General features: G+C 38.6%; 4 protein-coding genes and 1 non-coding gene across 13 annotated transcripts; 4 read left to right on the forward strand and 1 right to left on the reverse strand.

Annotated features, from left to right (window-relative positions):
* LOC120806843 (galectin-2-like) lies at window positions 1–6,719 on the reverse strand. Of its 3 annotated transcripts, none has more exons than XM_040158339.1 (5): window positions 6,617–6,719; window positions 2,856–2,949; window positions 2,584–2,663; window positions 2,211–2,382; window positions 1–1,953 (listed from the first exon to the last, which is right to left on the reverse strand). In XM_040158339.1, exons 2-5 carry the CDS (start codon window positions 2,862–2,864, stop codon window positions 1,807–1,809), a joined length of 408 nt encoding a protein of 135 aa, XP_040014273.1. In that variant the 5' UTR covers window positions 2,865–2,949; window positions 6,617–6,719; the 3' UTR covers window positions 1–1,806. The 3 variants fall into 3 exon arrangements, with proteins under 3 accessions (XP_040014273.1, XP_040014283.1, XP_040014264.1); XM_040158349.1 differs by lacking the exon at window positions 6,617–6,719 and adding an exon at window positions 5,665–5,974; XM_040158330.1 differs by lacking the exon at window positions 6,617–6,719 and adding an exon at window positions 4,632–4,795 and having other exon boundaries at window positions 2–1,953.
* Window positions 4,414–27,783, forward strand: pick1 (protein interacting with prkca 1). 7 transcript variants are annotated; one of them, XR_005709738.1, is made up of 14 exons: window positions 5,287–5,434; window positions 5,996–6,069; window positions 6,385–6,496; window positions 6,648–6,776; window positions 7,603–7,669; window positions 7,842–7,931; window positions 8,027–8,080; window positions 8,259–8,321; window positions 8,492–8,625; window positions 9,008–9,100; window positions 9,229–9,279; window positions 9,907–10,051; window positions 10,902–11,212; window positions 27,505–27,783. XR_005709738.1 is itself a non-coding variant. In XM_040158275.1 (14 exons), the coding sequence occupies exons 2-13, from the start codon at window positions 6,029–6,031 to the stop codon at window positions 11,159–11,161; spliced, it is 1,239 nt and encodes a 412-aa protein (XP_040014209.1). In that variant the 5' UTR covers window positions 5,287–5,434; window positions 5,996–6,028; the 3' UTR covers window positions 11,162–11,163; window positions 12,024–12,919. The 7 variants fall into 7 exon arrangements, 6 of the variants coding, with proteins under 6 accessions (XP_040014235.1, XP_040014243.1, XP_040014218.1 ...); XM_040158275.1 differs by lacking the exon at window positions 27,505–27,783 and adding an exon at window positions 12,024–12,919 and having other exon boundaries at window positions 10,902–11,163; XM_040158301.1 differs by lacking the exons at window positions 5,287–5,434; window positions 27,505–27,783 and adding an exon at window positions 4,414–4,459 and having other exon boundaries at window positions 10,902–12,919.
* On the forward strand, window positions 12,972–13,044 carry trnar-ccu. Its single transcript has one exon. It is a non-coding gene; the product is annotated as a tRNA-Arg (tRNA).
* On the forward strand, window positions 13,239–23,848 carry plbd1a (phospholipase B domain containing 1a). The gene is made up of 11 exons (XM_040158263.1): window positions 13,239–13,427; window positions 13,941–14,163; window positions 16,194–16,277; window positions 16,836–16,977; window positions 17,867–18,007; window positions 19,422–19,566; window positions 20,157–20,357; window positions 20,919–21,059; window positions 21,145–21,330; window positions 21,763–21,869; window positions 22,002–23,848. The coding sequence occupies exons 1-11, from the start codon at window positions 13,358–13,360 to the stop codon at window positions 22,176–22,178; spliced, it is 1,617 nt and encodes a 538-aa protein (XP_040014197.1). The 5' UTR covers window positions 13,239–13,357; the 3' UTR covers window positions 22,179–23,848.
* Window positions 24,220–27,501, forward strand: LOC120783744. The gene is made up of 3 exons (XM_040116931.1): window positions 24,220–24,345; window positions 24,755–24,937; window positions 27,179–27,501. The coding sequence occupies exons 1-3, from the start codon at window positions 24,243–24,245 to the stop codon at window positions 27,499–27,501; spliced, it is 609 nt and encodes a 202-aa protein (XP_039972865.1). The 5' UTR covers window positions 24,220–24,242.
* Window positions 27,784–27,912: the final 129 nt, after the last annotated feature.

A 27,912-nucleotide genomic window follows, 5' to 3' on the forward strand; every position in this document is an offset into this window, starting at 1 on the left:
TTGTCTTTGACGAGAAAGAAAAAAGAATGGTGAAATTGATGCATGTAATGATGGATATTTTTAGATTTTATTAAATCAAAATATGTGAAATTTTAGGTTCTGAAGTTCAGTGAACATGAAAAGAGTTGGAGAAGGTTGATGAGAGACATATGCTGTCAGAAATATCAGCTTTTCTTTTTTTACAACAAAGAAGGGAGGGCATATTTCTTGGTTAACCTGTGTAACTAATTTCTATCCTGTCAAGCAAGTGTTGCCTGTTTGCGTTTTTGTACTTCGGAAATCTCTACATTTGAATTTGAATCATGTTACGTAACATCTAACACATAACTGATGAAGGATGCTTAATGTTTAAGAGGTATTTGAAGTGTTCAACTGTCTTATGGTAATCTAATTCCAAACAATGTTATTGTGTCTACTTCAGCATGAGCTGTTGTTTTATTTAATTAGAATCTTGCTCTGTTCAAGCTTTTCTGATATCCAGACTTAATGCAAAGAATATAACTCAATAGGAAAATATTTCTGAAGGATTTCATAATTTATCAATCTGCTCATTCAGTGACAACACAAAAACATCTTTTGAGTTTAACCTTTCATGTTATCAATGAACATGATTATAATAAAAAGAACTACTTCATATCTACTGAGAGACCATGTTTCCTTTTGTTTCTCAAATGGCAAAGTCTTAATTTACACCTTTAACAGCAGCCATTTTTGTCCCCTGCACAGCCCATACTGTTTGTAAAAAATCCCACCTTCTGTAGATGATCCATGCACATGCACATGCACTATTTCTATTTGATAAGACTTGAAAGCCACCTTATGCCTATTAGGCTTTTTTCCTGGGCCTTGTGTGAAAATCACATGTGGCTCTCAAGCTTTGGTGTTATCTGCCCATAGGCATCACACTTCTGTTCTCCAACTGTGTGGGAATTTTTCAATCACAGTTTCCCAGTGTGTATATTTTTTCAGTCATAGTTAATATCACATGAAGGGAGCAGTAAAATCCAGTTGCAGATTGTCACTTTTGCTGCATTTGAGATGGCTTCTAAAGCCAGGTTTCACAAGCAATCTCAGTAGGCTGTTCGACTTTTTGTATGTGATCTGGTGCCTTTAAGGAGCAGTCCCACAATTTAGTATTGCACCTCCATTAAGTTTGGGGATTCACAAGAGATAGATTTTTGGAAAGGACTAGTCATAAGCAACAGAGGCCAAGATATTCTGACTTTTTGTCTCTAGTATGCATCAAGCTCCAAAACCACTGGATCCTACATTTCCCATTCTGCAACTCAATAGCATCTTTCAGTAGACCCCCCCCCCCCCAACCTTTGCTTGTAAATGCCAACTTCTTTCAAATGCCACACCTCAACTTTGATAGAACAAAAAAAAACATAATACGACTGTTTTCACAGGCAAAATAGTATTCCTTGTGACAAATAAACAGAACTTCATGTGTAAAATGGGTGTAATGCCCCTTTATTTGGACTACCACTTTCTCATAACTAGATGATTTATACTGTATCTGAAGATTGTGTTACTTTTTGTGAGAAAATATTTTTCAAGGCCACGATCAGGCTACAGTTTGTAAAACTGACCCTTCAGAGAAAAAAGAATAAAATCAATTGAATTTAAACATTTTCTATTGTCGTGCACAACAGGACATTCTTAAATAAAGATACATTTTCCATGTACTGAAGAGCTACATCTCTTAATGATTCATATTTCTTACAATAACTGACCAAGTTTCAAAGTCTTGTCTTTAACCAAACTGATAAACACAGCATGCATGTGTTTCAGCAGCTAGATCTCTTAGCAGATCTTGAAGGAAGTCAGTTTGAAGTCCCCTGTGACTCTGATATAGCTGATGACGTCCATGCCAACACGGTTAGGAAACTGGACTTCCTGTCCATCAGGAAGCTCCACCTCAAACATGTCTCCAGCCAGTTTCAGTACAATCTAAAATATAAAAGATGCTTCATGAGTAAAACATTTTCTTTTTTTAATTTAGTAGAAACTCTTTGAGACAGATATCTCTAAATCTCTCCAAATACAACTCAAACTATCCACATGGTTAGGGGTAAGTGAGCAAATACATTTTTTGTGATTTGGGTGAACCCATCTTTTAAGCCTTTCAAAAAATCCTCGCCAAACCTTTTTATAGCACTTTTCATCAAGTATACGCATGTTCTCTTCCTTCAGCCACATTCCCTCACCTTGACGTCTGCGCCCCTCAGTAAAGGGTTGTATATTTCCCGTTTCTCATCGCCCCAACAACCAGCAGTCTTTGAGTTGCACACAAGCACAGCTCCATCATTGTCATCATGGAAACGAGGGTTAAAGTGCAGCGCCAGGTCTTCTGCATCATATCCAAGGTCGATCTGGAATCTGAGTTTATACAAGAAATGTAGTCCCAACAATACAAAACCATACAGACATGTGGCTCTTTATAAAAGTCCACATTTTTCTAGATTTTAATTTTTTTCACCACAGCAATAAACCAGAATGTATCTGCATAAATGTCATCATAGAATTTAATTCAGTGAAGAGGCTAATATGAAACTATTTTGATGTGTTTGGTTAGCTTACCTCTCAGCATCATGCAGAATTACTCCCTTTACTTTCAGCTTATCTCCAGCTCGCAGATCCACATTCTTCAATTCAAGTTGCTTAGAAAACACAGTTGTGTAGTTCAGGGTTTCAAACAATTTAAGTAAATAAATAAAAGATTATTGTTAGACATAATGGTAGCAGATGTGGGAGTAATCAAATATTGGTATATATCAGCTGTTTTATTCAGCAAATGACAAATTACAGGGTGCAATACAGTGAAATAAAAGCAGCAACAGATTTAAACTTACCATGGTCATTTTGGGTGCTGGTGTTGGTGAAGATTCCTGGAGCTAATGGAAGATGTAGGACGATGGCCTTGGTACACCGGCACAGTCTTCTGTCCTGGAAGACAAAAAGTAAGGGATATTATTGTAAAGTCTCACTTCATTTATAACATAGCACAAAAGATTCAGTGAAAGAACTTTAAATAGTTACAGTGTGGCCCAGTCATCATCATCCCAATTAAGTAGCCTATTCAATGCAGAGGGGCTGCTCTGTTTAATCATTGCTGTTGAACTCATTTTGCAAATAAGATTAACGGCCTTCTGGTTCACTAAACAAGAGTAACAGTTACCGCAATGTCACTGGGAGGTGTTTGTTCCAACCAGATATAGATTGGGAGCCACTGTGCACACTGAGGAGGGTCTTCAAGACACTGTTGTCTACATTGGGGGGGGGGGGGCACCTACCAGAGTATACTGTACTCCACTCTTGTCTCCTCATAGTGACCTGAACCGAGTTTTGATTTGATTAATTTGATAGCTAGCTCTTCATGGCTTACTTGGCACCATTCATTGATTTATTCATTGATTTATTCACTTATTATGTGTATGTGTGCTCAGTGTCATTAACAGTGACTGCCTGTTGGAAAGGGAGGAACCTGCAATAGCGTTTTTGAAGAACCGAAAGTATTTTCTATCTGTATAATTTTAGTGTGGCAATTTTAAATTTTACCTTTCGTTTTAAGGTTAAACAAAACTTGTGCAGCTTTTTAATGAATTACTCTACATCAAATTAAAAGGCCAGTTGTCTGGAGACTGATGGACTGTCCTGTGACAGATGGAGGTTGTTACTGCAGTGGAGTCCATACTGCTCAGTAGTCACAGTCAGGGACTGCGACGTCTGTCAATCAAAAAAGAAATGATAATAAAACTATATTTTCACTTTTTTTCTAATTATCAAAGTGGAAAACACCGGTTCCACATTTGTCAGTGGGAATGACACAGATAACATTCCTGAATATCTGTCCAGATATTGTTAATAACCATTAGAAAGCCCTGCACCAAATACCGCCTTCAACGTATTTGTAAATTGTTACTGCCCTCCGGTGGTCACAATGTGGAATTGCAACACATAAAACTCGTCAAGCAGCGTCAGCGTAGAAAAAAAAGAGCTTCCGGTGAATACCATTTAAAGTAAAGTTACGGGAAACAAGTTTAAGCAAGTAGAAAGGAAATAACATAAATGGCCATGAAATAATCATGTTTATTATAAAAATACACTTCCTTCAATCGCTACGATGTGTCAAGGTGAGAGTTACGTGGCACTGCTATACTACCAGCATCCTTCTCCATGAGCGGTGCTATCCTAAATTGCAGTTGGCTGCCTCCGTCGTCACCTGCTTGCTCGTTGTAATTTCCCTTACGTATTGACGCTGGGAGGAAGTGGGCCTCTGTTAGATTGTGGCTTTCTTTTTGACCACTTTATTTTGAGAGTATTCACCGGAAGTACTAGTATGCTGTCCTGTCTGCAGGACGGTGATTTTACAAGCTGGTTAAATTTGTTGCAGTTCTACACTGTGAGCACTGGAGTGCGGTAAACATTGATGAGTCTAATGACTGCCTCGATGCAGGTGGAGATATAAGTTAGATGTAGTGTATTTAAAATCATGAGTTTGTGTCGGTCTGAATGGGTTGTAAAAACAGCCTTAGCAGGTTTACCAAAAACTAGCACAAGCTGCCTACATCTGACATGACCCTCGTCAAGCACCTAAAGAATTTTATCATTTAAGAACTAAAACTAACCTGTAGGAGGTGAACAATCTAAGGATTGATGAATTCCTGCTCCCACTATGGCTCCCTGCTGGTATTGACGGTTAACCACGGATTGTTTGCTTTAGTTTGGTCCCTTTATTATGAAAGTATTTACCGGACGTAGTGGTGTGCTATCGTCGCTGCACGGACGGCAGTTTTAATTGTGAGTGTCTATGCCCTCCAGTGGCGTCAGTGTCAAACTGCGACATATTGAATTCGTAAAGCCAGCGTCAGCGGCGACGGTGACATGACAGATGTTAGTTGAAGGCGGTTCACAAAAGTGCATTTAATTATAAATATTATTATTTTATGATTATTCTATTACTTCCTTTTTGAATAGACCTAAATTAGATCGTTAAAATTTGAAAGTACTCATTTGAAGTTGTTTTTGGTCTCAATTTACGGTAATCTGACGAATTTAATCTGGAGGGCGATAAAGCTCCTGATTAAAAACGTTGGACTTTTTGGAATGCATTATGTGGGCTTTGTGTTGGTTGATGACAAACTGTGCATCAATGAAGACAGTCAGTGTGAATTTCTTTATTATTTCCGACGAATAACGTAAAGTTGGTGTTTCTAACTGTGACCACTTGAAAACAAAAATTATATTAGCCTTCCTCAACAACATCCGCTATGTTACCGGAAGTGACAAAATGAAGTAAACAGATGAATTTACAGTGGATCCAGAAATTCAGATAGCCACTACAAAGAGAGCGAATTTTAAAAAGACATTTTGCTTTTTTATGCACAATAAGGGGGATTTCTATGAAAAACGGGTCCGAATTCTAATAAAGGTAAATCGGTAACGGCGTGTTGACGTTCCTGAACGAGTGACACCTGCCAGTAGCCTACAGTAGCTAGCAGCTACCTAGCCAGCGTTAGCAAGCAAGTCTCTTGCTGTTGGCTTCCGTCGCTTCAATTAAATAATACAGTATTTGTTTTCACCGCAGTGGTGGGAGTGCTAAACTTATTTGTATCAATTTCACTGGCTAACTACAGGTAGTTACGATGCGCTACTCGTTACCAGCTGTTTGCTCATCTTCTGCAGCAGCAGCTTGCGTCTCCTCCTCAGTAAATGGGATCTGGCTGCGAGTCAGTGTCGGTGTCCTGAGAAAGGTTGCCTGGCAGAATGACGTTCTTTATTTTGAACACTATTCCATTTGATAGATACAGTTTTCCCTACCAGAATGATCCGTCTAATCTCAATTTAAGTCTCTGTAGTGGCGGTAGCTCATACTGAGAGAGCTGTTCAAATTGTCACAGCACCGACTGGATATTTCTGTCTTCATAATATCAATCTTCAGATACAGTCACACAATATTTAACGTTATGGACTTTGTTATATTCACTCACAGGTTTTACAGGGACAGGAGTGACACTGTCCTGCAATGTTCACAGACATGGACTATGATTTGGAAGAGGACAAGCTGTGAGTCATTATTATGTTTTCCATTTTTATGAAATGAATTTTTTTTTAAATCTTCCGTTCATGCATGGGACCACATACAGTGACAAAGTCACCAAGGTCAGACATCAGTAAAGTTTCAAAACCGTAGCTATTAGAGTGAATCTAAGCCCTGATATGAACTTCGCACCCATTACTCTCGTTGCCAAACTAATTTCTGGTTGTTTCTATATTGAGCAATTGAGAGTTATTTACTAATGCTGTACTTCATAGAATTGTTCAAAAACATGGTCAACTAAATGCTGAAAATCTCAATTTATCATCTTGTCTCCTCAAAAGGGGGATACCAACGGTACCTGGTACTGTGTGTCTGAAGAAAGATGCTAATAACCTCATTGGCATCAGCATTGGTGGTGGGGCACAGTACTGTCCTTGCCTCTATATTGTCCAGGTAGGTACAGAACAAGTGATTATAACCATGTTTTGGAATATATGACAGAACATTTCTATCATGTTTCACGTTTTATAATATTTGATTAAGTCGGAGGGGAAATGTCCATACCACTGGTACCTTTTCTAAAGTGGTTTCTGTTGTCCCACAGGTCTTTGATAACACCCCAGCAGCGCTGGATGGGACGCTGGCAGCAGGCGATGAAATCACAGGCGTGAACGGGAAACCAGTGAAGGGAAAGACTAAAGTGGAGGTGGCCAAGATGATTCAAGCTGTCCAGGTACACAAGCTCTGGGGATGGATGCACAGTCCATAGTTATCAACAGTCCAGAGAGACTAGGGATATGATCTCATGGCTTATTATTGATTCCTTCTAGAGTTCTGTGGATACACAGTCTAGACTTTGACCAACTCCATGCAATCCTTTCAGTTAGTGATTAAAGTTGGTGACTAAGACAAAAAATTAACCCCAGCTACCTCTCAAATACAGGTAATTTTGCTTTGTGGCTTCGTGGAATAATAAAAAAGAAATTAAGCACATATGGACATGAATAGCAACATGTCAAATGAATAAAACTTTACTCACATTTTTGTGTCCCACTGTGGATTTATCAGTGAATAGTCCAAAGGTTTACTAATTATGCGTGCAAGCCCACCACCGAACCGTGGAGAAGAGGGAGTTAACTGGCTTGCCAAGCTATGCTAAAGGGGTCAGGACAAAAGCCAGTTGCATTTGGTATAACGTCACCAATGTAGAGTTGCTGTGTTGTTTTTGGCATCCATTGTTCCCACCCAGAAAAATTCCATGACATTCTGCATGATGGATGAAAGAGAGGGTTCAGTGTGGGAATTAAAGGATTAGATTGTGTTGCTGTTACCCATTAAATGCAAGTACTGCATGTGAATTTCACCCGTGGCAACATGAAGCTGGAAAAGTTTGCACATTACTAATTTTACCAAATGCAATAGGATAAAACATCATATTCTAATTGTTAATTTAAACTTTTTATAAAATTAAATGAATGGAGGATATTTGTTTTTCTTCTGGTGGTCTTCTTATAAATATATCCACTTCATATGTTTTTGTTAATGTAATTGTGTATCAGGGAGATGCAACGATTCACTACAACAAACTGCAGGCAGACCCAAAACAGGGGAAGTCTCTGGATATAGGTATCTTCTCCACTTCACATACACATACTCACTTCTAGTCTCGATCTTTGTTTGTGTATATTACTTTCTGCGGATTATGTATTGTAATGCTATGGTTTGCATTCTTCCACTATCACAGTAACTATTACCCAGTGCTGTGGTGTGTGTTAAACACATATTTTGTGTGTTTTAGTGCTGAAAAAGGTCAAACATCGGCTTGTAGAGAATATGAGCTCAGGCACAGCAGACGCTCTTGGACTCAGTAGAGCTATTCTCTGCAATGGTAAGATTATCATTATGATCATTATGAGTTTATTTGTTTTTATTCATATAGATGGATAAAAAGCTCTACTCATGTAAATTCATGCTAAATTACAGATGGACTGGTCAAAAGACTGGAAGAGCTGGAGAAAACAGCAGAGCTCTACAAAGGTAAAGAACAATCAAATCACAAAACTGGAATTCACTAACTTCTGTAGTTTAGAGTGACAAATCACACTTTACCATCAATAATCATAGAAATCAGGTAACTTTTAGTCTGACGTTTTAATCCGATGCACTGTGTTAAGATGGTTATTGTGAAGATTCACTTGTTGCTGTTTGTCCATAGGGCTGATGGAGCACACAAAGAGACTACTCAGAGCTTTTTTTGAGCTTTCTCAGACTCACAGAGGTGAGTTACACTGACCAGAATCAGAAATGATAAAACAAAGCATAACTGAATTTTTTTGTGCACCTTTTTTAGGGAAAAAGAAAAAAGACAGATCATTTTAATAGTTATCAATTTATCTCAGCTTTAGTGGCTAATATATCTGATTTTTATTTGATAATTTTCCCTTTCAGCGTTTGGTGATGTTTTCTCTGTCATCGGGGTTCGAGAGCCCCAGGCTGCAGCCAGTGAGGCGTTCGTGAAGTTTGCTGATGCTCACCGCAACATTGAAAAATATGGTATTCAGCTACTAAAGACCATCAAACCTGTGAGTACAGTTTAGAATTTAGTTTTGAAACATTTATTGCACTGAGAGCACTTATAACTCTCGCAGCGAAAATGTTTTTTTTTTATTATTGTAAAGGACTAGAAAGACTTGTAGGTTAAGGACATTCTCCACTTTTTGTTTTTTTAGTTTAATTTGGTACCATCGTCTTCTGTAATTTGCATTTGTGGTTCAGTTATATTTCTTTCAAACATCTTGAATGGGAGATCAAAACACATACTTGTTTATTTGTTAAGATGTGAAGAGTTAATCCAACACTGCTCTCTTCTGTTGTTTGTCTGTCCTGTGTGGATCTCATGATGTGATTGTATGGTCTGTCTGACTTTATATCTAACCTTTTGACCAATTATATCTCGTTGTGCAGATGCTCCATGACCTGAACACATACCTTCACAAGGCTATACCAGACACAAAGCTCACCATCCGCAAGTACCTGGATGTGAAGTTTGAGTATCTGGTAAAGCCACAGCTCTATGTTCTTCTGGTTTAGTATACGACACAGCATAGTGCCATCACTTGTAACTCTGTTAAACAGGTTCGCTCTCCACCAGAAAAATAACAGTATGAATTCCTTGTGTCTTTCAGTCATACTGCTTGAAGGTGAAGGAAATGGATGATGAAGAATACAGCAGTATTGTGAGTAGCCATTTGATTTCTATTGTGAGGAATTAGATCAGTGTGATATAAACGAGATTTACAGGTTGCCAATGGAAAAATGTGTTTCCTTTTACATCTTCTCCTTGGTCAAGATGTCAGGTTATTCTCCTGAAGTGAAAAGTCTCTGAGAAAAGGAAAAATGTACTTAGACTTTTTTCAACTTTAAACTCTAAAGAAAGCACAAAGGAATACAATTGAAATACTGACTATAAAAAGACTTGGCATTATGCTTTTAAACACCGGTTGTATCTGGTTACAGATATTCATTGGTAACCTGTTCAAACTACTCAGTCGTATTCAGATGTGTCCAGATTTCAGTTGTAAAAATCTAACTTGTGTGATATAACTGTGATGGTTCTGACTTCAGTCTCAGGACACACACTCCTGCATACTAGATGATATATGTACACTCTCCATAGTGACCTGCCTTTTTTTATGCAGACAAGTGCAGACTCTCGTTGGTATTGACAATCAGTCACCCTATACTGATACTAGTAAACCGGTAGAGCTGCAAAACCCTGACTGACCACACTGGCCTTGTGTGTCATCTAGTTTTTAATGTAGTCACATTTTCTGAGGCATTGAATATTGTGCTTTTTCCTACAGGCCATGGGAGAGCCCCTGTATCGTGTCAGCACTGGTAACTATGAATACCGTCTTGTGCTGCGGTGTCGACAGGAGGCTCGGGCCCGCTTCGCCAAAATGAGGAAGGATGTTCTGGAGAAGATAGAGCTGCTGGATCAGAAACATGGTCTGTCTTCGTTGTTGTTGTTTTTTTTCTTGTTTTTTTTTTCCCCCAGCTATTTTCTCCAGACTATCAGGTGTACACTGGCACTGATGATGCACTGTCATTACATCTAGCAGATCAGTTTCTCTCTACCCACCATGAATGATACTGTCTCTCATCCATTCCCCTTAAGCTGTTTAAACATCAACCATCCGGCGATGCCAGGATGTATTAAGTTACAGGTCTAAACACACACAAAAAAAAATCAGATTTTTGCTTACACTGCTATTTGATATTTAAAACAGGATGTGTGAGTTGAAGTGGTGGGACAGTATACATACAGCACATGAGACATGAAAGAGAAAGAGGCTAACGAGTTTCCACTCTTTTAATAAGTGGAGAGTATATTTCAGTGTTAGATTTTCACTTTATATTAGTGGTTAAACACAATATCCGATAATCATAGATTAAGATAATCATAGTATTACATTTTTACATTGGCACACACTATATTCAGTCATGATGCTTTCATTGTGATTGAAATTATATGGTAGATTATTTAGATTATATTTACAGCAAAATGTGGAGCAGAAACTGCCTGAGGAGGGGCATAGCAGCCATTTCAGATGAAGTGTGGACATTCAATCACATAATCATAATCTGGCCTTCAGCACCAGATCAGAAAACATCTTTATTGCCTCACATTAACAAGTACACCTGTGACCCACATCTTTTTCTCTTTTTTGCTCTCTTTCTCTTCAACAAGACTTCTTTTTTTAAATGTTCTTTAGTGTCTAGCTTAGCCTACCTGTCTCTTCATTTATTAACATCATTACCCTACTCTTTCCTCACCTCCTCTCGTCCTCATCTACAGTCCAGGACATTGTGTTCCAGCTGCAGCGCTTCGTCTCAGGCATGTCACATTACTATGACGAGTGCTATGCTGTTCTGAAGGAGGCGGATGTCTTTCCCATCGAAGTGGACCTCTCCCGCACCATGATCAACTACAGCAGCCAGTTGTTCTCCTACACCGAAGATGAGGAGGATGAGGACAGAAGAGGCAGAGAGGAAGGAGGAGGCAGCGCAGGCAAACAAGCAGAGAACGGCGCTGAGAAACTAATCGATGATGATTGAGTGTGAGTGTGAGTGTGTGTGTGTGTGTGTGTGTGTGTGTGTGTGTGTGTGGGGCGTTCTTGTGGGGATGAAGTCCACTGCTCTAACATTAACTGTACACTTGCATTTAATTTCAACTCACTCACCAATCAGTGATTGTTGGAGTGCAACATGGAAGTTGTAATTGTTAACAGTGTTTCGGAAAGGTGAATACTAGTGAAAATTGTCTGCTATAATGCTGCATGCTGGTCTGCTGGTGTTTTCTTCCTGGGATACTGTAAAATAAACAGCTTTGTAGTTATTTTACCGTATCACTTTACCATAGCAAATTTCGACTGCCAACTTTTCTTAAAAAACAAGTTATTGCTTTTCAATATGACTGTCCTCCACACATAATGTCATAACTGAATGAGTGTGCGAGAGACACAAAAAACAGAAGGCAACTTTATTTTATTCTGAATGCAGTGAAGGGGTTTTCATGCTGCAGAGTAGGAACTATATGCATATGATTTGTGCCTTCTTAGCACTTAGTTTAATGAAGTCTAATGGGTCTGGGCTTTGTTTTAATGTGCATTTTGTAGACTGTAAAAGTTATGTCTTGACAAACAACTGGCAAATGAAACTGGGGGATAGATACACAAAATGCGAAGGGGTTGTTGAAGATTGCGACTGATGCAGACATAATTGTTGCCACATGAAGTGTTTGTTGCATGCAGCTGTTGTTTAAAAAGGGAGAGCTGTGACAAGCCTGAACACCAAAGCCTTTTCCATTCAATCTGTTTCATCTACTCATACCACTTGCTTCAAGCTAAAATGTGTTAATTTCTTAACACTTACCTACATTGCTCAATTTCCATCAACAACATTTCTTTTTTTGTTCCAGCTGTGCCCTAACTCAGGTAGTGTTTCTGTTTAAGGAGGAGAAACCCAATGGACACAGAGCCTCACAAAGCTTTACCATGCTGTGGAAATGGATTGAGGAAGGCAAACACTCCACGTAAATAACTATGTACAAGCAGAGAGGGTGTAAAAACTCTGCTGTGTAATTTTTCTTGACATTCCAACTTTATTTTATTTATTCATAATATATTTGAAAGTTTTAATGAGCAATATTGATTCTATATTATAGTGAATATAATTATTCAGTTATTCAATTCATCATTATTCTGTGTTAATCATTTTGTCTTCTTGGGATTAAGATGATTTTGTTCATTTTCATGATCTACTGTAGGGAGCATTTTGGGTTTTTTTTTTTTTGATGCTATCACATGGGGGCATTATCCGATCATACTTTTCTGTAGTCAGCAATGAGTGCGCTAAAGTTCCTGTGTTGAATTTAAAAAAAAACAAAAAAAAAACATTTTGTTTGTGTATTGTTTTGTTTTTCTGAATAACTGGAATGTAATGCGTCAAAGGGACCTACTATGTGTAGTTATTTTCTGTTGCAGAGGTTGGCTCATAAACTACTAGAGCATTTTGGCTGACATTAGTTAATTTAATTCAACAGTTGTTTTTTACCACAAATAAATAATAACTTAAATGTTTGGCTTATTTTTAGAGGGATGAAGTGTTGTCTGTTTTCCAACGTAAGCCTGTGTGAAGATTTTATTTTGAGTTTCTTTTAACTGGCAAGGTTCTACAGTATTTTAGTATTTTTATGAATGCAGTGTCCATGAAATATGTAAAATAATTCGTTAAATAAAGTAAGAGAAATGTAACAAATTGTGCAAACGAAATGAATACTAATGCAATTATGTTTTGTGTGCGATGTGTATCTCGTATCGGTTGGTTGTGTATAATATTATACGTATAGACTTTAATTTGTCGCAAAGCCCCAGTGGCCTAATGGATAAGGCACTGGCCTCCTAAGCCAGGGATTGTGGGTTCGAGTCCCATCTGGGGTGAAATCTTTTACTCATTTGTGATTCTTAAACGAAAAAGCACTGAGTTAGGCTGATATAATTTTAAATTGTTGTTACCTATACGGCATTAATCAGAACGACTCTGTTCCTTCCCAATGAAACATGTACGGCGTGTTGTTCCCTTTTCCTCCGGCCTGCAGCCAATCAGGAAACGCTCCGCTCCGCCGACACTCCTGCAGCCTCGGACTTTCCCTCCGCCACAAAATAACTGATTTCCTCTTCGCCTGAGCCACTTTCGGCTGTTCCTTGTCTCTATTCTGCAGTTCCTTTAGCTTATACCTGCTTTCACCCAGCCATGCTTTTAGTAAAGAGGCTGTATGTCTTTCTTTTACACAGTGCGGTTGTTACCTTCGCCTCTGCAGACAGTAAGTAAGCCGAGTGTATGTGAAATCACGCACGGTTGTAAAAGGATCTAATGGCTTTATTTTTTTTAAGATTGAACTAATAGTTTTTGGACGTAAAGCATGTATGCTGTTTTTGTAACAATGATATTCAGTCACTCTGTCAGCTGTGATTTAAGGTGCGTCGGAAATGACGGCTTGAGTTGAATGTGTTGTCTATACAGGGTAATCCCCAAACTCACGAAGGCTCCTTTCACAGATAAGATTGTTTTAACTTAAATTTTCGTCTATATCCATAAATCCGTATTAGCATAAGCCAATACATAAGCATTTACATTAATAAACGACAGAAAAGAAGAAATCCAGACGCACAGGTGTGGGAATGAGATTTTTGGTAAACGGGATATACATCTTCTTGTCTTGTGACCCTCTTTTACATAACAGTCTGCATGACTATTACAGTAGATCGGCAGTATAGCAGATCTTGTATGGCCATTTAGTTTTGCTTATGTCTTCGTAATGGTGATTTACTCTCAGAGATGACAGCAGCCACGGTGTACTGGGACTCTCAATACAAGATGGTCCTGCTCAAGGAGGGGGTGCTGGAGACGGAGGGGGATGCATACGGGTACCTGAATAATACCCTGTCCAGTACAGGCTGGAGTATCCTAGAGATCCGTGCCGGGTATGGAAGGACCCCTGAGACTGATGAGCTCACCTTCTACCTGGCTGGCTACCTCGAAGGCTTCCTCACTGCCCAGTACGTGTCAAGAATGTTCTACTCCTATAGTATCCTTGTCATTTCACAGCAAGGTTTGTGATGGCCTGTTCAAGCCACATCAACATCAAAACAAAACAAATATCTGTAATCAAACTGGTGGATTGGTTGGTCAGCAGTTTAAACAGTGGCCACTGCAATCCTAAACTGAGTCTATTGAGTAGTTAAATGTGGTGAGACACTCGAGAAAGATAAGAAACTTTGATCTTTGAGACCATCTGTAACAGCTAAGAAGGGGCTGACAGCAGCCTCCAGCCTCCAACCTAGTACAGCAGAAAAATACTAAACTACAGACCATCTTGTGATTAGATCACAACAGCCACAACACCCATCACCATTTTAATGTTCCAACCCATGTGTACTCAGTAGTCATTACTACATTATTACATGTATTACATATTACATACTCAGTGCTCATAGGTCGGACCATGCCCATCTTCGAACCTCGCCTTCATTTTGATCTCAGCTACACACTTTTAATGTTTCATGACTCTATCTTGCACGATTGTAATGCTGTTGTGGTCACAAAATCTGTCGAAAGACAGTTAGACAGTGGCATGAAAAGGTTTGGGCACCCCTGGTCAAAAGTCCTTACCGTGAATAGTTAAGTGGAGGAACAGAGAACCATGGAAAATTTTGGGCACCAAAATTTGAACTCTCAGGTAACTATTACCAAGGTCTCAGACTTAATTCGCTTGTTAGGGCTACGGCTTGTTCACAGTCACCTTTAGGAAAGACCAAGTGTTGCAAATCTCAAAACTTTATAAATACTGTAACTCCCCAAACCTTGTCCCAACAATCAGCAGCCATGGGCTCCTCCAAGCAGCTGTCTAGCACTCTGAAATTTAAAATAACTGATGCCTACAAAACAGCCGAAGAAATATAAGAAAATAATATGCGTTTTCAGGTAGGCATTTCCTCAGTTTGTAATGTAATTACTATATGGCATTTAACAGCAATGGTGGAGGTCAAATTATAGTCTGGAAGACCAAGAAAACCTTACAAGAGAACTGCTTGTAGGTTTGCTAGAAAGGCAAATCAAAACCCCCGTTTGACTGCAAAAGAAAAATATGATTTTCATGGAAGAGTTATCAGAGGAAAACCTTTCCTGTGTCCTCACCTCAAAATTCAGCATCAGAAATTTGGAAAGGAACATCTAAACAAGCCCGATGCATTTGGAAACAAGTCCTGTGGGCTGATGAAGTTAAAATAGAAGTTTTTGGCCAAAATGAGCAAAGGTATGTTTGAAGAAAAACAGGATTTCATGAAAAGAACACCTCTCCAACTGTTTAGCACGGGGGTGGATCGATCATGCTTTGAGCTTGTGTTGCAGCCAGTGGCAAGAGGAACATTTCACTGGTAGAGGGAAGAATGAATTCAATTAAATACCAACACACACCAGCAAACATCACAACATCTGTAAAAAAGCTTAAGATGAAAAGAGAATGGCTTCTATAACAGGATAAGGATCCTAAACACACCTCAAAATCCACAATGGACAACCACAAGAGGTGCAAGCTGAAGGTTTAGCCGTGGCCCTTAAAGTCCCCCGACCTAAACATCATTGAAAATCTGTGGATAAACCTCAGAGAGCAGTGCATCAGTTCATATTGTAATCACTAAGCTATTCACAATTGCAGATATTTTGACCGGGAGTGCCCAAATTTTTTCATGCCACTGTATAAACACCTGCCATTGTACTTAAAACTGCTTCTGTGGTAGTTCCCACTACAGTAGGTGTCTCCAGGACCACATTTTGCCATGATAACACACACACACACACACACACCCACACAGACACACACACACACACACACACACACACACACACACAAACTCACAAGGTGAAAATAATACCAGCCACACGCTGTCACGGCTGATAATCATAAAGCAAATACAAAACAATCGACTAACCAAACATAATCATTCACTTTGTTTCAAGATTCTAAATAATGTATTGTTGTTATTCTGAATACATTCATTTAATATTCATATTTACTCTCCCTCTTCAGGCAGATGATGGACCACTACACCAACATGTATCCGCAGTTGATCCACGACCCAAAGATCCTTGGCCCAGTGCAGACTTTCATGACGTGAGTCTATTCTCTTTCCCTTTTAAAAATTAAAAAACACAGCAGCAGCACCGCAGTCACATAGAGTACACAATCTTAATTACTGTCATCATCTTTCATATCCCCCTTTCAGAGAGGTTCAGTTTAGCTAATGCTCCACCCAGCTGGGGATGTGATGTCGCTCTCTGTAATGGCATTCGGCTGATCTCGGCCAGACCACAGCTTAATTCAGTTCAGTCATGACATTGATCACATTGTAAAATTCAACAGAAAGAGAACATAGACAATATCTTTTGTTTGTGAAAAAATCTGAATTTCTGATTGATAACTTTTGACTTTTTTTTGCATTTTTTAAAGGCTTTGAGTAGCCCAAGGGTATCATATTTTTTTCCATGCATGATATCTCAGTTTAAGTCAAATTTAAAAATGTCAATTAAAATGTATCTGATAGACTACATGTCTGCAAAGCTTTTATTTATGAGCTCAGTGATTGGCTCTTTGCTTTTAAGTGTTTTACAGAAAATCATTATAACAAATAATAAAAGCACTAAACAGCAAGTGTCACTGTGGTGCTTGTAGGAAGCAGGATTCATGGGTCAGAGAGCAGGTGAAACTGAACAAGAGCTCTGATCCTCTGTGGAAACATGCAGGATTCATCATGGCCCAGATGGACGGACTACAAGCAGGAGTAAGAGACTGGGCCAAGAAACAAGGGAAGAAGGTATGAAGGCCATATAACTTACAACAACATAGACAAATAGAACAAGATATCTCTTTTACATGCATAGAAGCCCTGTGTATACACCAAAATACAATACTACACATAAAAAATGTCCCGGAAGAACAATAATTAAAAAAAACATATAAAAGGTTTAAAACTATTGGAAAGAATACAAAAGAAACAACTGCAACTGTTCAAAATTAGGTTCCAAGGTTATACATATACTGTAGTTACAGATAAAACATAAACGTGCCCTAATTTTGACAATTTTTATAATGCGTTGTAAAATGAATCTATCTTTATAAAAGAAACTAGAAATTCCACTTTAAGATTTTTATGATTTTCACTCCATCTGACTGTGACACCACATTTTAATACTGCTCTGTTAAGTTCTTATTTAAAATGAGGAACCTCTAATGCAAACTAAACTCGTGATCATATATCACATTTTCTCACTCTAAAATTTAAAGGGACATGAGATTGAATGTTTTATTTATGCATTTTTTGAAAAAAGCAGATACACACTTTTCAGAGGTTAGTTTATCCACTGAGTACAAAACCAATTATGGTGCCATTATTTATATATTATTATCAATAAAACTTCCATAAATACTGAATCTCAATTGTTTGCCCTTTGTCTATATACCACAGTTGTATGGTATTTATATCGTAGTTTTGCTTTTAGGGCAACTTTAGGGTTAATAAGACAAAAAAGAACATGAAATGTTTCCAAACAGCTCATGATTTCAGTGATTTTGAAATTTTTTTTCTTTTTTTATCAGTCGTTTTGCTAAAGGCTTATTTCTGGGTTGGTGGATGTATGATGGCAACATTACTGTTCATTTTCATTTTCTGACTAACAGATGTTTATCTGTTGCCCTTCCCTTAGCCGCTGTCCCTGTTTGCCATCCAGTTCCTGAATGCATTGGGAGACCTACTGGATCTGATCCCAGCCTTGGTCCCCAGCTCTAACCCTTCACTCAGAGACTTCAAACTTCCAGGGATGGGACACTGCTCTGCACTCATCAAGGTCAGAGGTCAAAACATAGTCTCATCAGGCTGTAAGGCCTGTTATACGTGTTTGTGTATGTATATATATATATATATATATATATATATAAAACGAGCATGGAGTACACACAACAAGAATAATGTTATATAAGCTTCTGTCCAAAAATTAGCAATTGAACTCTAACATCAGCTGTAATCACATGTTTTTAGGTAGGTGTGCTAGATGAGAATAAAACCTTAAACGATCGACCAACAACGTTGAGTTAAGTTCCTGTTTAAACAAATTTAGTGGGCCATTTGTAAAATGAGAGATTATTTTTCATCTCGCACACTTACCCTATTTAAAGGATGTGATGCTTTCCATTTCCTTTTTTGAGATTTCTCTTTGCATCAGTGGAGAATGTAGTCTATAAAAGTGTATATTTCTCCTCTGTGACCATCTTTAACACCCACACCAGGACTATAATGCTCAAAGAGATGCATTAGACTACGTAGTTTCATTTTCTACCCAACCAAAGAACTCCCATACATTGTTGAGTTAGCGTAATTGTGTCTTGTGTCGGGTAAGAAATAGGCTTAAGTAGGAAACAAAGTGTCAGCGGATTCCTCTGTCTTATCCAACATGAAAATATATTTAGTATTACAAACTGCAGAAAAATTGTATCCACATGTGGGAGTGATTCCTGCATTTTTAAGATCTATTGGAAGTGCAATATTGTTCTGTGTATTACTTAAAATCATATCATTCTTATGTTTTATTATGTGTTTATTATGTCATCAATTAACTTAATTTCTTACTTTCTTTGTTGTTCCAGTGTCTTGTACCATGTCTGTGTATTGCAGCATTTGCAAAATTCACATGACTTGAATTACAATTAATTATGTAGGTGCACCAACATATTAACTGATTAACTGAAGTCAATAATAGCCTAATTTTTTTTCTTACGTGGCGTTAAAATGACATCAAACATATTCGCTATGCTGGTGATCACTGCCACGTTTACATTCTGTAGCTTTTTCTTAGATATCACTGCAGCAATATGACACTTGACAGTGAAATCCAAGATGGCTTTTTTATGGCGTCACCATTACATCAAATGGCTTTTGTATCACTATACTCACATTTCCCTGTAATTCAGCCTGATATTTTGGGTATCTTTGGAAACCTTTGGAATGAGTCTGTGTGTCTGTATGGAGTTTATAGATGTGCAATAGGAGGCTTGTCCATATCACTGATGTCCCACCTCTTGACCTCTGACCCTAAATTGGTTCATTAAATGAAGGATTCTACTGAGGTTCTGTGTCAAATATTTTATAATTTCTTCTAATCTGAGTCACACTGACACAAATTCCAATAATTTCTTTTGACACAGGAATGCCTATTTAATCCGGAATCTCAACTCCACTTTTCTGTTTTCTGCTCTCTTCCTCAGATGCTGCCCGGCTTTGAGAACCTCCTGTTTGCACACTCCAGCTGGTACACGTACGCTGCCACAATGCGGATATATAAACACTGGGACTTCCGCATCACTGAGCCCCACACGGCCACTGGGAAACTGTCCTTCAGCAGCTATCCTGGTATGTAGGCCCCAGGAACTCTCCTTAACAAGAGTTTTTCAAAGATAACAAAGGTAGCATTGAAAACAGTTTTTGTTTGCCACAGTATGGATTTTGGACAACAGCAGGAGCCTGTAATGTCCAGCAGGGGAACACAGAAGAAACGTATGACAAGTTTTTGCTTGTTGTTGACTTTTCATCAGATTAAATGGTAATAGTAAAAACCTGATATTATTAAATCTATAATTATTGACTCAATGCTTCTTTTCAGGGCTCACACAGTCATATTCCAAAGTTGTATTCTGCTGGATTTTTTTTGCCCATAGGTTTGAATGCTTCCTAAATTCTCCACCACACCCACGCGCACACACACACACACACACACACACAAACACACACACACAAACACACACACACACACTCATACACTCTCTCTCTCTCATACACACACACACACACACACACACACACACACACACACACACACACACGAACTGCTTTCTGAAATGTTATTGTTAAAAAATAATGACATCACTAGATTGAAATTGTGATGAATGCAGCTTGATTGGGAAGATTGTCAGTGGTGGTCTAAGCTTATCTTTCTCCTTCAGGTTTCCTGGTGTCTCTGGATGACTTCTACCTCTTGGGCAGTGGTCTGATGATGACCCAAACGACCAACAATGTCTTCAACTCCTCCCTTTTTGACACACTCACCCCCAACAGCCTGCTGGCGTGGCAGAGGGTCAGGCTGGCTAACAGTCTGGCACATACCGGAGAAGAGTGGGCCAAAACCTTCTCCATGTACAATTCTGGTGAGTGGAGCACATTGATTATATTTTCTTATAGCTAACTAACCTCCATTACAAATCGTTTTACAAGGTAACAGTAAAAATAAAGACGAATGTCAACACTAAACACCTTGGTAGAACGTAAATCAAGAGGCTAATGACAATTAACTGAAGACCATCTGTAAAAGTAGATCTATAAAACTGAAAGTACAGAATTTGTGTTTTTGCATTTTTTACTAGAAATAATGAGAAATAATAAGAAATAAACTTTAAACTACTGCCAGTCATTTCCCAAAGAATACCAGTGTAGGTTTAGATTTCAGATTTTTGGATGCATTATGATGCATACAAAAATTTATTTTAAGATTTGCTTGTAATATGCAAAACTTCATGAACATTGTGGAAAAAGGATTATGTGAATTTGGAAACTTCATGCATAAATGATTTATTTAAAATACAACATGATGCTGTAAAATTGACAGAAAAAAAATATTTAATTTTCACTGTCAGCAGCAGAGTGATGTTAAACTCATCACGGAGATCTGATCAGAAGCCTAAATCATCACCCGCCCTGAACTCTTGTAGGCACCTACAACAACCAGTACATGGTTTTGGACAAGAGCAAAGTGAAGCTGGGCCACAGTGTTGATGATGGTGCTCTGACTGTGGTGGAGCAGATCCCCGGGCTGGTGGAGTACTCTGACCAGACACAGGCTCTACGCAGAGGTAACAACAGATCTTTTTTTCTGTTTCCTACAGTATTTGTTTCATTTGTAGAATTTATCTCTCCTGCTGCCTCTGTTTACCACAGGGTACTGGCCATCCTACAACATTCCTTTCCACCAGAAGATCTATGTGCTGAGTGGTTACGGAGAAATGTGGAAGGATTATGGAGAGGACTTCTCCTATGATCTCTGTCCCAGAGCCAAGATCTTTCGCCGTGACCAAGCCGATGTCAAAGATCTGGACTCATTGAAGCATATCATGAGGTTCAATGGTGTGTGGCTCTGTCTGACTTTATTAGTTTATACGACTCACATTCAACTGGCTCTCTATATCAATTGGAGCCTGCTTTTTCTTAAGTTTCCATAAGCTTGATTTGCAAGTTTTGTTCCCCTCCACGTTGAAAGTAGCACAATCTCACCACTGCATTTAGTTTCACAATGATCACACAGTTTAAAACACAGTAATATCTTTGTTAGCTGATTGTTTTGGTTTAATAGCAGCACCCTCTAGCAGGTGTAGTTCTCACCGAGTAATCGAGAATCTTTGCTTTGCATGATACTAAACAGCAGATCTCAAATAATAGTATGATAAAGTTGGTCCCACATTTTGAATGAAGATCTACTTCTCAGCCCAGAAGTTTTTTCAATGTCATTTGCCTGTGGCCATGTGTTTACTGTTACATGTTTTGTTTGCTTGTTTTCAGATTACAAGAAGGATCCATACTCCAAAGGTGACCCCTGCAAGTCCATCTGCTGCCGTAACGACCTGAGGTCAGAGAGGCCTTCACCAGGAGGTTGCTATGACACTAAGGTAGTATCCTGTCACCACAATCATCTTGCATTATTAAGAGGTCACATTAATAAGAGGTCAAATTTTGCAGCATCAAATGCTTTTTAGCTCATCTTAGATTTTTCCCTCGTTCATGTGTTGTTTTCCATACAGGTGACAGATTTCAAAATGGCTGGGGACTTCCTTGCGGAAGCGGTGAATGGGCCAACCACACAGGACGGACTCCCACCATTCTTCTGGGATAAATTTAGCAGCATCAGTCACCAAGGTTTGCCACGCTACTACAACTTCACCTTCATCAAGATGCAGCCTCTTCTCTTCAAGCCATGAGTTGTGTCTGTGTGTGTGGGTGCATGAGATAGAGAGAGATGCTTTCCGTCTAGTAATGAATGTCCGGGGTAAAAGGTACAATCTGTCTTTGTTTGTTCTAATATCTGTTTACACGATGATGATTTTATTTTAGCTGTTCCTTAAAGATCAGAATTGAGTCCCACCAACGTGCTTTATTTTTAAATTTATACGTTACTGTACTTCCTTCCACTTGATAAAAAGCTACATTTGGCTTGCAATTTGTCAAACTGCCAATCAGATTTTAAATCTGTATTTTAACACACATTTTACTCAGGGTTTGATGAATGGGTTACTTTGGAAAATAGTAGAAATCAGTAGTGTTTTTTTATGCCTGCAGCCATTTGTGCCTTGAACACTTAGAATAGCTTTGTAATTTTTTTAAATGCACAATCAATGTATTAAATCAGTGGCTGTGCTGTCTTTAATTCTTTTTGAGTTCTTTTAAGATTTCTGAAAATGCTTGAATGTGTCCATATATCAAAACACTTACCATTTTAATGGTAAATGAAACAATCACAGCAATGCCATAATCAGGTCAGTTGATTTTCTCTGGTGATGTGATTTATGAGCATCTATTTGTGTACTGTGCAAAATGAAAATATCTCAGGTTTGTATTTTTTTTACAAGCCTGTGTTACTTTGTGTAATGCTGCAAAATTTTTTTATCATGCTATCATTTCATGTGTTACTGACCTGTCTTAAATCTGTTCTTAGGCAACAGTGACTATTAACCATCAAGGTTTAGAAATTTTCACTGTGCCAACTGATCTGTGTTCTGTGTTGGAGAGAATCAAGTCTCTCCACATGACCCAGCTTGTTTGCTTTGCATTCAGGCAATAATTATAGTTATTTCCCACTTTTAAAGTTTCATTACTAACTTCATTGTGGAACCTTTGGTAAAGCTTGCTGCTGTCAATATCAAAAAGCTCTGGAGAAATTCTTGTCAGCAAATGTTAGAGCTGCCTTATCAGATGAGGTATTGTGACAAATATTAGCATGCAATTCATGAAAACTTGGCTGTGATGCATCACATGTAAGACAGCGGATCTGATGTTTTAGAAGCCTGTGGTTTCATTAGTGAATTAGAGACAAACAGGAACTAAATCTGATTAGCAGTCATGATGTTAATCTGTAAAATAACTATTAAACCATTGTAGTGGCTTCAATATTGTTTCTGTCTAAATTTGGGCATTCAGCCACTCTCACACTCAACAATTAACCATGTAGACAAACAGTTCATCAGCCACAGATTTACAGATTACTGTCAAGATTCTTTCCTGAGTCCTGTTTATTTTGCCTGTTTAATCCCTCACTTCCCCACTTCCCCAGGCCCCCGCATTTCTGCGGAACTTTCCAGTTCTTGCTATTCTCCACCTGGCCACCAGATGCCCTCAGACTTCCCTACCAGTCCCAATAACATGCATTACCCACCTCAACTGTTCATCATTTCCCAATCCTACCCTCAGTTTTTAAACCAGCCATTTGCTACCAGATTGTTGTGTTGTCGATGTTGCAGTAGGCCTTGCATCCAGCCTCCGTCACCTATATCTAAACCGGAACCCTTGTTAGCCTGTTGGTTCTATTCTACATCTTTACAATTATGTAAATTTATTACGTATGCTTGTAAGTTTTTGTATTATTCTCATTAAAATCGCTGAACTGCTTGCCTGGTTGTCTCTATTCGGGTCCTTTTCCTTGTTGCCTCATACACACCAATGACACAATACCAGCCTTACAGTATTTAATCCGAGTTTAGGATCTTGAAGGTCAGGACCTTTTTGTTTTTGAAACAGATACACAGTAAGGTCTCTCTGCCCCAAGAGACACGTAGTGATTCACCCTTTCCTATGAAATGGGGGAACTGAAACATCTGTTAGGCACTCTGCATTCATTTCATAAATCCTCCCGTCACATCCCTCCTCTATCTCATAGTTCTGTTTTCAACTGTATTTTTTTTTTTTTTTTTTTGGTTTGAATCACAAACACAAGTTTAGAGGAGGGTAACACTGCATTAGGTCTCCTCATTGTTCACCCTGTTTCAGCCATGGCCAAAAAGGACTGTTCTGCTGGTCAGAAGTGGGACAACCTAGTCAACACCTGTGTCTCCAGTGAGACAAAAACTGGACCTCAGCCCGAACCACCAACAGGTGAGTCGAACCTCTCTGACTTTTTTTCCTCTACAAAGTTTTCATCTGCCTCCTGAGCAGAGCTGCTGTGCCAGAGTGTGGTTTTAGTCTCAAAACCTGATATGTTGAACTTGATATTTCAATTAATTAGTTTTCTGTTGAAGCAAGAGGGATGGAGCGCCCACATTAAGATAAATACCTCTGTTGATTTAAAAAAAAAAAACACTGTAGGCATTATTATAAAATTTTATCAACTGACTCAGATTTGACGTTGAGTTCATTTTGACTGCATCTCTGCTCCTTTAGGAACAAATCAATGCTTGTAAATGTCCAGTTTGTGCTGACAGCCTATATTATAACCTGGCTTTTACAGCTGTTGAGAATGTAAACAGTTTTCTGGTGAGGTGGTAAATCTGTCTGTTCCCCTCAGAGCCACCCCTGGCTGTTGTGGACCAAGTGAGAGACAGGGCCCCCTCTACCCAGGCCGACCCAGTGATGGTGCTGAGTCAGGCTCTTTGGATCCTTGTGGTGCTGGCAACAGTGGGGTCCATCTTGGCTCTTGCTCTGTGGTTCATCATATATAGACGACAGAGCAGACTCAGAAGCACCTCAGGTAAGGACAACTGGTGTTACTGAGTCATACAATAAGATCCATCCATCCATCCATCCGTTAGCTAAACTACTTATCCTTTTGAGGGTCGAGAGCCAATCCCAGCTAACACTGCGGAAGAGTTGGGCTACACCCTGGACAGGTCGCCAGTTGATCACAGGGCTGACCATATGACAAGATTATTTTTAATTTATTCTATTACATTTTTTTAGGATTTATTTTTCTGGAGATTTTGAGCATCACATAATGGTTTAAATGCATTTTGGCATTAAATATGATATATTCAAAAATATTGGCACTTAATATCAGCTTTCTGTATCAGTGTCAGTAATTGATCTCTAAACACCTAAAATGGTGTAAGTCTTCTTATAGAAGGAGTTGCTTGAATTTAATACACAGGCATATCAGATACTATAATGTGACAGGTAAAGGAATGGATCATTTAAGCCCCCTGATCCTCTATACTATCCAATATTTCCCCAGCGAAGTACTTTATATTAGGATAGCATGTCGTTTTTCAAGCTTTAATCCAGTGGCGGGAGTTTCTTTTACTGTTAGCAGGAGACCTGACATGCTGAGCGAGCATCTGAGAGTGGTGTGGAGGAAGTGGGGTTGCAGGCAGGCAGGTGATGAAGTGTGACGTTCATCACAGTAGAAACTCCACAGTTTCTGTTCTCTTCTTCTCACTCGTCCCATGGGTCAGCCCCACTCTCTTACCAGCTATTCTGGTTTCAGCACACATCCGTTGGTTAGGCAGGATGAATTAGGTCTCCACATGACCTTGAAAACACATAAACTGACAAAAAGACATGTAGAGAGGCAATAAAATCAGAGTAGCTTGCACTCAGTCTTATAATGATTTTATGTAAGAGTGTGACCTGGTGGAGAGAGAAAGACCATCTTGTATCCAAAAAGATGGATATTTGAAAGCTGCTGCTGTCTGTATTTACTTTCTGAAACATGCTGATTAAAGATACAGAATCTAAAACAATCCTGGCAGTCATTTGAGCAGTCTTTATATACAGAAGCTCCTTTGAATGGCCCCTTATGCTGATGAAGGTCTAGATCAGGCTGAAAAGCTTGAGCTTCTGTGCTCTGTATGATAAATATGCCAACATGGCCATAATTTTAATCTTGTGGAGTGCAACTCCTGTGCACTCTTAACCCGATTATATATAAAACAATGAGGAGAAGCTGCATTCACCTTATCAATAACATGCTTTTCTACTCGTTAAATTGTCTATCAATAGACCTTTATCCACAGGACAACCAGTAATGTAAAATCTAGATTAGCAGAGTGGAGGTATTCAGCTTTACCCACTTAATTGCTTTCAAACACATCATTGTTTACTCGTGATGTAATGCAGGAGTCTGATGCTTATCTTGTAATGTCTGAAAGTAATAATATCATCAGTCCTCCGGGAATTTTAGTTGCACATTCCACATCCTTTCAACAATCTATGGTTTGATGTGAAAACAATATGGAATTGCAAGGAAATCCTCAGACAGACTGTAAGTATTTTACTGTTATGTAGCCACTCTTCCACCTCATCGTACAGAAAGGTTTTACACAGACATAAACAAAATATGGAAAAACATTATTTAAATATACTTTGCATTTAAAAAATTTAAAAAATTGCAATTTTAAATGCAATAATAAACATTCATATAATTATTCTAATACATGTTATAAGCTTTTAATCAAAGAATATAATTGTTCTATAAATATATGAATAAAAATAAAAACCAACCAGGCAAAAGAAAATATTTCTGACCGATATCAATATCGATATATTCATTCTTACACATGTAATATCTGATCACATGTTTATGATGAATCAAATGAGTAGCTGAAGTAAATAATGTTGCATTTCGAGTGGGAATACCATTTGAGAAAGCAGAGTCACATGTGACACAATGCCAGAAAAGAGTAAGATAAATCTGACTATTTAACATATTTAACTTTCTTTAAATCTAGGTAACTTAAAATTTTGAATTCATACAATATAAGAAGATCCACAACAGAAGAGGGTTCAGATGTAGGTATAACTAGATGTGTTCGGTTGCATGGCATTTGAGGGTCATGTCCTATAGTATATGCATAGAACCAAAGGCCTCCTTTTCCTGACTGTAAATTTCTTGACTGTAAATTCTTGTGACTGATCAATGAGATCCTATCACACAATATGTTATATTCAGTGTGAACATTCAGAGACACCCATGTTTCTGTTGTTTGTGTAACAGAGGACACAGAGCCAGGACAGAAGCCTCTCCAGAAAACAGAGCCACCTGCCACTATCCACCCACTGCCTTCAGAAAGAAACTGTCAGGCAGAGATGTTTCAGAGAGCGGCAGAGGCCCTGTCACCCTGTCCTCACCTGCACCTTGGGGCCCAAACAGGCTCAAAATGGGAGGAGGGTTTCATCACTTGCAGGGGCCCTGCAAAGCATGCTGGGACAGAGGGGGGCGGAGGGCTGCTTGCATGCAGCACAATGAGGGAGCACAGGATCCCACTTCCTGCCACAGAGCTCGGTGGAACTGCGTTAGTTACAACTAAAACTGTATAGGGCTGTGTGTGTGTGTGTGTGTGTGTGAGTTTGTGTGCTTGTGCTTGTGTGTGCCCATGTGCATGTGTGTGTTCTTACAACAGTTCTTCACTGCATGTACTATGCACATTGTACTCATTGTGCTGAGATCCAAATTTTGGGTAACTTTTTTTTCTACCATGTTTTTATGGTTTTTATATAATATTAGACTTTTTTTTAAATAGATTTTGTATTTCTCTTCACTGCTTGAAAAAAATACAGATTTTATGATTTACATTGGTGTCCAATAATACCATGTGAGACTGTGTATACTGTAATGTATTTTACTGCATGTTTTGCCAAAACACAAAACAAAGAAACTGCTCTGAATCTCATACCTTATTTCTAGCAACATTTAATAAAACACAAAACAAAAATCATCACAGAAATATT

The sequence above is a fragment of the Xiphias gladius genome, chromosome 3 (assembly GCF_016859285.1).
Source record: "Xiphias gladius isolate SHS-SW01 ecotype Sanya breed wild chromosome 3, ASM1685928v1, whole genome shotgun sequence".
NCBI lineage: Eukaryota > Metazoa > Chordata > Actinopteri > Istiophoriformes > Xiphiidae > Xiphias > Xiphias gladius.

Excerpts from the sequence above, each read along its gene's own strand:
- LOC120806843 (XM_040158339.1), bottom strand. Across the intron at positions 2,383-2,583 it reads ATTCTGCATGATGCTGAGAG|ATTCCAGATCGACCTTGGAT; the intron begins GTAAGCTAACCA and ends GTATAAACTCAG. Across the intron at positions 1,954-2,210 it reads TGAGGGGCGCAGACGTCAAG|ATTGTACTGAAACTGGCTGG; the intron begins GTGAGGGAATGT and ends TTTATATTTTAG.
- pick1 (XM_040158301.1), top strand. The coding sequence starts at position 6,029 with ATGTTCACAGACATGGACTATGATTTGGAAGAGGACAAGCT. Across the intron at positions 6,070-6,384 it reads GATTTGGAAGAGGACAAGCT|GGGGATACCAACGGTACCTG; the intron begins GTGAGTCATTAT and ends TCTCCTCAAAAG. Across the intron at positions 7,932-8,026 it reads TAGAGCTATTCTCTGCAATG|ATGGACTGGTCAAAAGACTG; the intron begins GTAAGATTATCA and ends GCTAAATTACAG.
- plbd1a (XM_040158263.1), top strand. The coding sequence starts at position 13,358 with ATGCTTTTAGTAAAGAGGCTGTATGTCTTTCTTTTACACAGTGCGGTT. Across the intron at positions 16,978-17,866 it reads CCAAGAAACAAGGGAAGAAG|CCGCTGTCCCTGTTTGCCAT; the intron begins GTATGAAGGCCA and ends CCCTTCCCTTAG. Across the intron at positions 21,331-21,762 it reads GCATATCATGAGGTTCAATG|ATTACAAGAAGGATCCATAC; the intron begins GTGTGTGGCTCT and ends GCTTGTTTTCAG.
- LOC120783744 (XM_040116931.1), top strand. The coding sequence starts at position 24,243 with ATGGCCAAAAAGGACTGTTCTGCTGGTCAGAAGTGGGACAACCTAGTC. Across the intron at positions 24,346-24,754 it reads TCAGCCCGAACCACCAACAG|AGCCACCCCTGGCTGTTGTG; the intron begins GTGAGTCGAACC and ends TGTTCCCCTCAG. Across the intron at positions 24,938-27,178 it reads CAGACTCAGAAGCACCTCAG|AGGACACAGAGCCAGGACAG; the intron begins GTAAGGACAACT and ends TTTGTGTAACAG.